Source organism: Vombatus ursinus, unplaced genomic scaffold (genome assembly GCF_900497805.2).
Source record: "Vombatus ursinus unplaced genomic scaffold, bare-nosed wombat genome assembly UNPS02014909.1, whole genome shotgun sequence".
Lineage (NCBI taxonomy): Eukaryota > Metazoa > Chordata > Mammalia > Diprotodontia > Vombatidae > Vombatus > Vombatus ursinus.
Window position 1 is genome coordinate 2,666,073 of NW_020954687.1, and position 12,118 is coordinate 2,678,190.

Consider the following 12,118-nt stretch of genomic DNA (forward strand, 5'->3'; position numbering starts at 1 on the left):
AGCACACGGGATCAGATGCCCCATGGCCCTGCTAAAAATGAAGTTGCTTGGGGAGTAACATTTCCACAACCAGGTTAACTTAAAAAAAAAACTTTATTCCCAAAGGTCTTATTTAAGGTATCATGGCACAGTTTGTGAAACCCAATCAAAAGCAGAAAATTTAAGAGGAAAGTGACTTGCTTTGAGAGAGTTCACTTCAAGACTCCTTTAAATAGCCTATTACCTGCCTCCCCCCACACACATTTAAAATACAATTAGATTGAGTAACATTTTCATTGGCTTTGTAGAAACTTTTCAGTGGCATATCAATTCACAAAGTGCCCCCTGCATACCTTATTATTTGGTCCTTAGGACCTCCTCAACTGGACGACCAACTCAAGTTTGTGGGAAAATAAATTTTGTTTCAAAACCTTGCCTTGAGATTGAGAAAAAGCATTGCTGTCTTAGCTCCTGCTGCCCTACTCTCTTGGTGGTCAGAGGCCCCATTCACTTCAAAGTCAGCCCACATGCAGGCTTTGACTCTTGATGATTAGACTGACCCTTTGGAGATATAACACACAAAGGTAGAACCTTTAAGTCACAAGATTCAGGGCAATTTCTGGGGAACTTTACCCATAGTCAGAGGTATATAGAGAAGCAAGATTTTTACATTGTTGATTTGCATTTGGGCATGGGGAGGGCCAAGAGCATGGCGTAAATATGCTAAGGAGGCTTGTGACCTCTAGGACAAGTTGCATAAAGCAGTCCACACTCTCCACCCACACCCACCCCAGACAGCTGGTAGCAGCTGATGGGGGAGCCTGAGCACAGGATAGAGCAGAGACTGGGGGCAATGGGTGACATCTCTTTGCCAAGCCAGAGATTAAAGAAGTTTTTCATCTTGCTTTTGAAGTTTATTTTCAAACCCAAGCAAATGACTCCAGCTTTATGCCATGGCCCAGGGCCAAGTTAACCAGCTGCTGGGTTCAGAGGATGGTCAGAGATAGCAGTACAGAGACTGAGGGACAGACTGACAGACCAAATAATGATGAGAAGAGAGGAAAGAGAAAGAGAAGAGAGAGAAGGGGAGAGCTGACAAAAAGACCAATTAGTCAAAGATAGACTCAAGAGTATGGGAGCAGATACAAATGGGTAGCCCCAATCAGCTATGGCAAAATCTAGGTCAAATTCAGAGGGCATTTAACTCACAGGGAGTCCTGCTGTTTGGGATATAGTCTCTATTTCCATCAAGTGATGGATCAAGAACTCCCAGAACTCTGCACAGTTCCATGGGCAAAGCCATAGAGGTCACAAATATTGGGATTAGATGTTAGGAACCAACCAAGCCAGCAGCAGCAGGTTAGCTTCTCTGTTTGGCTTTTCCATTAGATTCTTTTAGACATCCAGAGACAGGAAGGTGCTATATTGTCTCTTTACTGCTCAAGGTAGAAATAAATACCAGCTCTCTGTTATCTGAGTCCACTTGGCCCAGGGTGTGCCAAACTATTGCCTCCCATGATAGAGTGTAAACTTGAGAGCAAGATTTTATTTATTTATTTTGGTCTTTGTATCTCTAGTGCCCAGTGCATTTAGGAGATAATAAATGGTTGTTGATCGAGCAGTTGATGGAAATGAAAATTTTTTCCACTCCCTTTCAGATTTGTCCTAATTCTGTTCAGTCTAAACTAATATTCAAATAAATCTGTATTCTCTGGGCTTTATTTTCTTTATTAACACAATGAAAGAATTGGAATAGGTGATTTCTCAAGTCCTTTCCAGCTCTGACCCCATAAGTAAGACTGCCTGGCGTAGTGAATGGAGTGCTGGATTCAGAGGAATCAGGGAGACTTGAATTAGTTGTGACACTTAATTTACATTCTCTAATATCAACAGAGCCCTCAGTACTCAACCAAAACCCTCAAACCAAAAATTTTGCCGAAATCAAATAACATTAACATCATAGCAACCCTTTTGTTCTTCCCTAATTGGCTATCTACCGCACTACCCACAGTAGCTGTTCCAAACCGCCTATCTTCTTGAACAACCTATACCAATCCCTCCCTACTTCCTCTCAACAGAGGACCTCACTTACTTTACTGAGAAAGGAGAGGCTGTCATGGACTTCTTCCTTTCCCCTATTTTGCCCCTTAAAACCTTTACTCTCTCTTTATTCTCTCTCTTTACTTCTCCTCTGTTCCGGTGTCTAATAAAGAAGTGTCCCTTTGCCCCAAAGACAACCCCTCTACCTGATATCTACTCTTCCCATCTCCTCTTGTCAGCTTCTTATGGGCCACATCTGACTCAGACCAAATCTGTGGTTCAGATTTGAGATTTTAATGGAAGAATATGTTCACAAACCACTCAACATTTAACAGAAGAAGTTTGGGGATTTGAATGTGATGATACATTCATAGACCACTTCACATTTAACAAAAGGAGTTTACTCAACAAAGGCATAGAAAAGATAACCAACAAGGACACAACATTGGTTCCAGGGCCAGGGGAGTCTTGAAGAAGGCTAAAGTCCAAGAAATGAAGGCGAGGAAGCTGAACATGAGAGATGGAGTGTTCCAATAAGGAACAGCAAATAGGTCAATGTAGATGGATAGCGGGTATAGAGGCACGTAAAGGGGTAGTGTGTCAGAAGATTGGAAAGAAAGGGAGGGGACAAGTTGTGAAAAGCTTTAAATAACAGAGAACATTATATTTGATCCTAATAAGTTTGGTGATGGAGTTAGGGAGGTGGGGGGGGTGTGACATGATCAAGTCTATTATTTCAGTAAAATCACTTTGGCAGCTAGGAGCAAGATGAACTGGAGTGGGGAGGCTATTGTAATAGTCCAGATGAGAGGTGATAAGTAGTTAAGCCAGGGTGGTGGCTGTTATGAGTAGGAGAGAGGGGGACATATACGAGAGATGCTGTGAAGATAGAAACAAGATTTATTTTGGGGAAAAGATAATGAGTTCTGTTTTGCACGTAGTGAGTTTGAGATGCCTATAGACATCCGGTTCTAACTGTCCAATAGGTATCTGGTATTGTGGGGCTGACATTCACCTCTAGTCTCCTTTGCTGAATTATCCATATCCTGCTTCTTAATGGCAGGTGTCCCACAAGGCTATGCTGTTGGTCTTCTTTCCTTTCTATCCCTCTCTTACTGATCTCTTCAAAAACCATGAGTTAATTTATAATTTCTATGCATGTGACTCCCAGATCTCCATGTCTAGCCCTAGCCTCTCTCTTAGCTGTGCTCCTGTATCACTAAACTACCTGCTAGACATTTTCAATTGGATGGTTCCATAGGCATCTCAAATTCAACACATCCAAAATGGAGCTCATTATCTTTCTACCCCTAAACCTATTAAACAAACCACTCAGTTTGCTAGCACTCTTCATTGCTAATGCCTACTTCCAGCCCACCCCCTCAGACTTCCTGTGCATTACTCTCTCACATACTCTCCTAGACTCAGTATCAGTATCCCACTTCTTCTCCCTTGTGTAGTGCCTGTCCCCTTCCTGATGGCTCTTCCTTCTTCTCTTCTACCCCTTGGAATCCTTAGCCTCCTGCATGGCTTGGTTCATCTGCCATCTCCAGTGGTCCTGCTGCTTCTCCATGCTTCTTTCCCTCAGATTTTCCCGTGTGTGCTTTTCTATGTATGCCTCAACGCCCACCCCCCAGTAGAATGTAAGCTCTTTGAGGGCAGCTGACAGTTTCCCTTTTGTCTTTGTAAACCAGAACTAGCACAGTGCCCTCCACATAGTAGGCACTTAATCCTTGGTCATTTGGACTGTTGGATCATGGGGGCATGTAGAGGAACCGTTTGGGAGAATCAGCCTAGAGTATGACTTTACTTCAGAGGGAAGGACAAAATGAGGTCATCCTCACAGGGCCAACGAAGATTTGATTTTTCATAGACAAAATATGAAAAAAGAGGGGAAAGTGAGTCTAGCCAACTCCAATTTTTCTCTTTATTATGAAAATTATACAGAAATCAAATAGCATTAACATCATGGGTACAAGGCTCAGAAGCCTCATTTTATTTCAACAAGCACTTATAATAAGCTAACATTTATATAGCGCTTACTATGTGCCAGGCACTATGCTAACTGCTTTACAAATATTACCTCATTTGATCCTCACAACAACCCTGTGAGGTAGGTACTGTTTTTATCACCACTTTACAGATAAGGAAACTGAGTCAGACAGAGGTTAAGTGACTTGCCCAAGGTCACAAAGTTGGTAAGTGCCTGAGGCCAAATTTTAACTCAGGCCTTCCTGACTCCAGACATGTACACAGAGAAGCAAATGTAAGGTAATATGAAGACAGTGAGGGAACAACATCAACATCGGAAAGGCAGATGGTCAGGGGAGACGGCCTGGGCACTTGTGAAGGCAGTTAGGGATGAGAGGTGAAAAAGGAGGGCAGTCTAGGTGTGGGGCATGGCCGCAGAGAAGAGAAGTCCATTGTGGCTGGGCCTCTAGTTCAGTATTTCAACTGTTTTCTTTTGAACCAACAGCAAATATAATTAGCTATGTGCTGGAGAGGTCTTGGTTGAATCTTCTTGACCTCCAGGAGGTAGATGGTCTGGGTCGCCAAGCAAGCGACAGCTGGGTCTGGGTCATTTTTCAGGCGCTTCAGGGCTGCAACACAAAACCCGAAAATGGTACTTTAGACTGAGGGGCAGGAGAAGGGCTAACTAAGGGAGGTCAGAGGGAAAGGCAAAGGTTTAGATCTGAGGGTCACAAATATCTTCTGATGGCCTCCACTGCTCAGCCCACCTGATTTTGGCCACTTGACCAAAGTCCCCAGAAAACCTGCACCATCCTGGGATGGTGCTGGGACTGAAGAGACCTGGTACTACTGTCACCTGCCTCATTTTCCCCATCCTGTTCCTCTCTGTTCTCTCTCCTCTCCTGCCAAAGGACCAGGAGGATTAACTAGTTATAGTGCTTTGAGAGCCTCAGAAATGGTCACCTGGAATTCAACCCAGTGCTCAGAAGGGCTACCAAAAAATTCCTTCTGCATTGTCCAGGAAACAGTGCTTGAGAGCCCAGGGAACCAAGAGAATAAGAAAGGTGGAAATAAGGAAGAAATTTTTTAAAAGTGATTTGGTCCAAACATTATCAGAAGAGTACAGATTGACTCGTAACTTATGTATTACAAATGGGAGGGGAGCAGAATGCTCACAACCTCAGCTTTATTCCAAAGTAATGAGAAGGTTAGGCATCCCTGCATGAGACAAAGTCAAGGTTCCACCAATCGTCTCATCAGGAGCAATGTGAGTCCTTCTATCTAGTCCACCCAAGTCAGATCTCAACCAACAGTAGTACCTGAGCCAAAAGTGTGTTAGGTCTGGGTACAGGTAGAGGGTCAGTGGGGTATAGGTCCATGTATAGTTCACTACTGCCTTAGTAGGGTTTTGGTAGAGCCTCAAATGTCTATCTTGGGAAATAGGATTTGGAGATCACCCATACCTCTTTACCCACCCCACTAAAGTGGACAATTGAGAGTCAACTCTATTATTTGAATATGGCCAACTGTTTTCCCTAGTTTCTGGTCCACCCAACCCTTACTCACACCCTCCAAGACAGAAAAACCTAGGACCATTCCTCACCTGAATAGACTTCCTGAAGTTCCTCCTCATTTTCCATGGCCTTGATCTGGATAATCTGGCCTATCCAAGGACACAAAGTTGCCTCAGTGGCCAGACAAGTGCTTCCTCAACATGCTTTGGGGGCTGGAAGCCCCCACTCTAAAACAGCTCCCAGTTACATAGTGCTTTAAGGCTTACAAAGAGTTTTATATATATTATCTGCTTTGATCCTCACAAAAACCTTGATGTTCTTCTTATCTCCATTTTGTAATAGAGGAAACAGGCTGAGAGAGGTTAGGTGACTTATCCAGGGTCAAACAGCTAGTATCCGAGACAGGACTGAAGCCTGGGTCCACTATACCAAGATGCCTAGCAATGCCCTTTCATGGGTCCAAACTGCTCAGGTCACTCAGGCCACTGCTAGAAGCATCTATTCCCCAAATCTAAACCTCTCCCTCAAAACTTAAATTCTTTCCCATAGTATGATACTCAACAGTGTAGTAAAGTATATGGTCTGACCACTGGTGAGTTTACCTTTCTCGCTATGAGGAGGCTGCTCAGTCCTGCTGGGGATTTGTTGGCTGGAAAGAACAGGAGTAAAAGAATCTCCCAGAAACAGTTAAATAATAGAAGGTTCTCTGTGCTTTTGACAATGAAGCTCAGGACCAGAGATTTGTTCTCCTGCTACTGGAGAGGATGAGGCCCACCTTGGGACAAGAAGGGATGGGATGCAATGGGGTGGAATGGGGCAGGATGGGATGGGATGGGAGGGGAGAGGAGAGGAGAGGAGGCCTTACTTGTCAACCACACAGCTGCTTGTCGGATGCTGGACTGGGTGTTATGGAAGTAGCTGAGGCTCTGGCTCAGAAACCAGGGGATCTTGTCCTTTTGCTCCTCCAGCTGGAAGAAGAGGCAAGCAGACACCTAAAGGGCCAGTTGCTGTTTATTACCTGACCGGTGATTTCATCCCAGCAGAGAGTTTCCCACAGAGGAATTTCTTCTACCAGTGCAAATCGGCACCTTCCCAGCAATATGTGGTCTTGGAGAGTTGCTTGGGGCAGCAGCCTCAGAGGCAGGAAGGCCGAGGTTCAAGTTTCACCTCAGATACTTACTAGCTGTGTGATCCTAGACAAGTCACTTAACCTCTCTCAGCCTCAGTTTCTTCACTTGTAAAATGGGGATAATAATAGCATCTACCTCCCAGGATTGTCATGAGGATAAAATGTGAGGTGATCTATGCTTAGAAACCATATGGAGCCATTATTGTCCAGTGTCCACACAACTAAGTGTGCCTGTTGCTGGAGCCTCTCAGGCCCTTCAGGTCAGGGGCTGAGTCTCCATTATCTTCTTGGCACCATGCCCTGCAGAATACCACATGGCAATAGTCACAAGATGGAGAGGAGGAGGAAATCACCCCATAAGAACCAGAGGATCATAGATTTAGAACAGGGAGGCACCTTGGAGGTCACTGAATCCAACCCCTTCACTTTATAGATGAAGAAACTGGGGCCCCAATGACTTGCCTAAGTGGTGAGGAGAGATTCACCCCCAGTTCTTTCTGACTCACACTTCAGTGCCCTCCACCCTAGCACACCTGACCCGGCTTCTCCATCTTAGAGATGCACCTAGTTCTATGGGTGATCATCACCCCACCCTGCCATCCTTGACAGGATGGTCTAAAGATGTGGGTTCTGTTGACTTACTAGGATACTCCCGATGGAGTACATGTCTTTAGTGCTGCACACTGACTTTAACCGTGGGCAGACCAGAATTTTGGCAGAATGGCAGAGGCCATCCCTGCTGACCTGTAAGGACAAGAAGAGGCGAAGTGGGGAGGCTTCCTGAAGAAAGAAGGCAGAGAGGCTATGTAATGGGGATGGGGAACAAAGGGGTTAAAAAAGTTGGCCTCATCAGCCAGAAAGAAGAACCAATGAAAGGAGAAAACAATGTGGTAGAGAAGAGAAAGGAGCAGGGTGGGGGAAGGAACATTCAGAGAGAAAGTATGAATCCTGGGCAACTCAGCTTGTCCCTTCTTTTCCTAAAAGTTATATGACCCCTGACAGCAGATGGGAGGTGGGGGAGGGGGAGTGTTGCCAGGGACTGGAAACTGAGAAACTACATGAATTTGTAAAGACTGCCCTGGTCACCATGAGCTTGTGGTAACACCACCAAATTTGGCATAATATCAAAGAAAGTCATGATGAAACCCATACACAGGCACAAGGTGGTGTGTGGCCACCTCTTCTGAACCTCACTTCCCTCTTTCTGCTCTAGATAACAGTTACATGGAAATACCCTATAGCTCAGCGACTGGACACCCTTCTCTCCCAAGTCAAGGACTGCAACGTAACCACACATTCAGGGGCGTTCCCCTCCCCCTCCCCATGTCGTGGGTCCCAGAGCCAAAGCCTGTATCATCACATGGGTAAGTAACTGTGTTGTCTACCACAAATGAGCAAAAGGTAGCAGAGTTTACTGTGGAGTTTGGGGTCCAGGACTAAAGTTTCCTATTCTTTGGCCTGGGGGAATTCCGTGCCCTCTTCTCTCCCGCATCTACCTCCACCCACCTCCTTCCATCCCTCCCTCCCCATTCAGCCTTGCAGCAGACAGAAAACAGCCCTGGGGAAGCACAGAAAAAGGTACAAAGAAACTGAAGCCAGTGTCCAAAGGAAAGGTTTGGGATCAGTCTGTACTGCCTTCCTCTGTGTAATGACTTCTGACCCATAGCTGGATCTGATTCATAAGTCACAGAACTAGATGTCATTTCAGAATTCAAGAGGCCATATTATCCAGTCCCCTCAGGCAGAGGAAGCCTGGGAGTGACTTTGAAGATCTCTGGGGAAAAGACACATCATCGAGCAATGTATCATGACCCGTCCCATCTCTCTCCACAGTGAGCTCCAGTGTATGCACATTTCCCGAGGGGCGCAAAGGTAGTAGGGATAGGAGAGGAAGGTCCAGGTTCTGGAGCCTTGGGTCTCACGTGGGCCACACTGGTGTTCTCATCCTGCAGGTGGAACATCAGAGGAACCAGGCTGCAATGGACCTGGTACCTGAAGGGAACCATCAGGAACCTCCGTTTCACCTTGGCCAAGAGGGCACTAAACATGTCAATTGAATTATAGCGAAGCTCCTCTGACTCCTAGAGAGAGTGGAAGGAGACACACAAATGAGTGCATGTGGAAGTGCCCCCTCAGCCAACACAGCTAGAGTCACTGACCGATAGCTGGAAGGGGCCTCAGAGGACATCGAGCTCAACCCCCTCCTTTTCCAAACGGAGAAGCCAAGGCCTAAGGGAGTTACGTGCCAGAGGCAGGATCTGAGCTCTGGCCCTGTGACTGCAGTCAGGGCTCTTTCCCCAGATGAGGCTGCTTCCCTTGCACCGACACAGTTCACAGCAGATTCATCATCTCCATGAACCAGGAGCTTCACCCTGGTCCTGCCTGTGCTACCTCCCCCAACCCCAGCGATGCTTGACCTCCTCTGGCCTCAAAGCACTGAGCTGAGAAAACACAGGCATCTGGCTCCTCCCCCTTGCACTGAGCTTGCTCTTCTCTCCTTCCCCATTCCCGTCCTATCCATCCTCCCCAGCCAGCCCTGCTAGAGCAGCAAAGGGTGCTCGAAAACAGTACTAGACAGGACTCAAGAGCCCTGTTTCTTGCCCCAGCTTTGCCACTGCCTCACTTAGGTGGGAAAAAAAATCACTTATTCTGTGACTTGTTCCCTTCAAGGCCCAACCTGTAAAGTTTTTGACTAGGGCAAGGATTTATAACCTTTAATGTGTCATAGACCCCTTTGGAAATCCAGTGAAACCTATGGGGCCCTTCTCAAAATCATGCTCTTAAATAATCAGAGGAAATGCTAGATTTCAGTCAGAGATTAGTGAAAGCAAAGATGTATTTTTCCCCCAGCCAAGTTCATGGACCCCCCGAAATCTATCCATCAACCTGGGGGTTAGGAACACCTGGGCTAGAAGTTGGAATTGGCCATAATAAGAGCGTCTATCTTCCAGGATTATTGTGAGGATAAAAAGAGATGTTTTATAAAGTGCTTTGCAAACCTTAAAGCCCTATATGAATGCTAGCAATTGTTGTTGTTATGGCGAGATAGATCCTAGGGCCCTCTCTGCCTCTACCATTCTATGATTGGAAGCTAGTACCTTCTGCAGGCCAAAAGAGCTACAGGCCACTCCTCCTGGGGCGATGCCAGGTTTCTTACAAACCCAGCTCCCCCTGCTCAGATGCGGCATCCCTGGCAGCAGGAAACCCCCGATCCTCCCCTGCCCTCCTCAGACATTCCTAGAAGCATGGGGCTCATTTTTCCTCATGTTCCCCATCACTCTGTCTTCTCTGCCTACATCCTCTGCCCCCCGTCAGTCAAACGCCCATTCTGTTCAGAGCGACCCCGGAGTTCCCACTCCCTTCTCTATTATTTCTCACAAGGCATCCTCATCCTCTCTCGGCCCACATGTCACCTCCTCCATTAAAACCTCCCCTGCACCCCAGTTGTTGGGGCCTTTGTGATCCGAGTACACAGTTTAGGGGGAGGCAGAGGTCTGGACCGGAGATCTCACTGAAATGGGGAACTCCAAGTTTGAAAGCTCGCTCTGCCAAAGCACCTCAGCAAGAGCTTTGCAATGGAGAGTCATGTCTCCATGGACAAGAATTGAATGAATGCAGGCTTTCTCGCCCCAAGGCCAGCTTTTTATCTGCTATGACAAGCTTTAGGTATGCACTTCTTATTATTATTGACAAAAATAACACAGCACACTTTTCTATAGCTCTTTTACATATTATCTCATTTGATCCTCACAACCACCCTGTCATGTAAGTGCTAGTGTTATTCCCACTTTATAGAACAGGAAACTGAGGTTAAGCTTCAAAATGTTAAATAACTTGGCCGAGTCTGAGGCAAGTTGGACATCAAGCCACCTCACACATATGCCTGCTCTATCTCCTTCCTTCCAGCAGAGAACTAACTTCAGGGCAAGGATCATTTTTGTTGCCTTCGCATACCTAGCACCCAGAATAATGCTGTGCATCTAGCAGGTGCTTAATAAACACCTTTAAAAGTTGAACAGAAGTTGAATTCATTTCTTTGGGATTTCTAAAAAAGATGGCAGCTGGGCATAGAAAGGACACCCCCCTGCTGTCTCTCTGCACCCTCCAATCTCCTAGCCACCCCAAAATCTCACATCATCAAAGAAGGGCCGCAGAGTGCAAGAGATCTCGACAAGCAGTACCACAGAGTCGGTCCAGGTGAGGTTGTAGATGATGTACCTCAGAGATAAGAAGGCTTCTGCCACCACGCTGGAGTTCATGGAATAGCAGCAGTTCAGTACATAGGGCTGCAGCATGCGGAGGAACTTGGTCTGCACAGACCCACAGAGGTTTAGAAACTTGGAAGCCGGGGAAGGCGACCCCTGATCAGCAGAGAGCTTCCAGACTGGGGTAGATGATGTCCCCCAGCTATACCTACCTCCCATAACCTAGCAAAGAAGGTGCTGGGGCGGGCCTGAGGAGGAGCCTTCCCAGGGGGGCCTTTGAACATGGACCAAAGAACCTTGCCGCATTTTCCCCAAGAGGCCAGGGGTCAGAAACAGCTGAGGGCGCCCTACCTGTGCTCCCTCTACCCTCAACTCCTGAGGATTCCACCAACTTCCAGCAGTATCTATCTAAGCATTGAAGGATTTTCCAATCCCACTTGTCTACAATTCTCTAAGGACATTTGGCATGTGCCTAGGGTCCTAGCTGTTAGGGAAATTATTCTGGGCACCCTTTCCCAGGTCCCCACCTAGGCCAGCTCCTTCCTGGTGGCAGCATCTGCTGAGAGCACTTTTTTTGGCATAATGCTCACATTCTGGTTCCTTGACTCCCCCCATCCACCCCACTCCCCAAAGCTGTACCGTTTCCTTATGGATCCCAAGGTTCCCCGCTGCCTTTAGCACTAGCTGCTGGATCACTGGCTTATCTTCTTGGACCAAATTTATGAGGATCTCAATGATGGCTTCGTCTGCCATGATCGCCACCTCTGTGCTCCGGAGAAGCTGCCAAAAACAAAGGCAAAAGGAACCTGAGAGACAAGTGAGAATTTTGGTGGCTTTCAGGGATTTAGCAGTACATGCTAGCAATGTTCCAAAGGATACCAAAGACTGACCACATGTGAATGCCAAATTATTCACTCATTCATCCATTCATTCATCCATTCAAATGAATGAATGTAATTAGCATTTATCAAGTAACAGCTATGTGCCCAACTCAGTACAGGATACTGTGTAGGATATAAAAAAAAAATCAAGAAGACATTGTTCCTGCCATTTAGACAAGTTTACAGTCTAATTGAATAAGTCAAGAAATACCTAGGATATAGTTTAAGGTACTATTTTCTTTCTTTCTTTTTTTTTTTTTTTTTTTTGGCTAGGCAATGGGTTTAAGTGACTTGCCCAGGGTCACACAGCTATTAAGTGTTATGTGTCTGAGGCCGACTTTGAACTCAGGTCCCCCTGACTCCAGGGCCAGTGCTCTATCCACTGTGCCACCTAGCTGC

At 46.3% G+C, this 12,118-nt stretch overlaps 1 protein-coding gene across 4 annotated transcripts in view; it reads right to left on the reverse strand.

Annotated features, from left to right (window-relative positions):
- Nucleotides 1-4,206: 4,206 nt before the first annotated feature.
- The window catches only part of LOC114029109 (maestro heat-like repeat-containing protein family member 7), a 42,311-nt gene continuing 34,399 nt past the window's right edge, over nt 4,207-12,118 (reverse strand). For 2 of the 4 annotated variants that reach the window (XM_027843457.1, XM_027843455.1), the window contains 7 exons: nt 11,478-11,618; nt 10,767-10,943; nt 8,556-8,714; nt 7,276-7,377; nt 6,370-6,472; nt 5,594-5,653; nt 4,207-4,619 (listed from right to left, as the gene is read on the reverse strand). In XM_027843457.1, coding sequence (XP_027699258.1) covers nt 4,462-4,619; nt 5,594-5,653; nt 6,370-6,472; nt 7,276-7,377; nt 8,556-8,714; nt 10,767-10,943; nt 11,478-11,618 — 900 coding nt within the window. In that variant the 3' untranslated portion in view covers nt 4,207-4,461. Of the gene's footprint in view, nt 4,620-5,593; nt 5,654-6,106; nt 6,280-6,369; nt 6,473-7,275; nt 7,378-8,555; nt 8,715-10,766; nt 10,944-11,477; nt 11,619-12,118 lie in introns of those variants that run through there. The other 2 variants (XM_027843456.1, XM_027843458.1) reach the window with 2 other exon arrangements.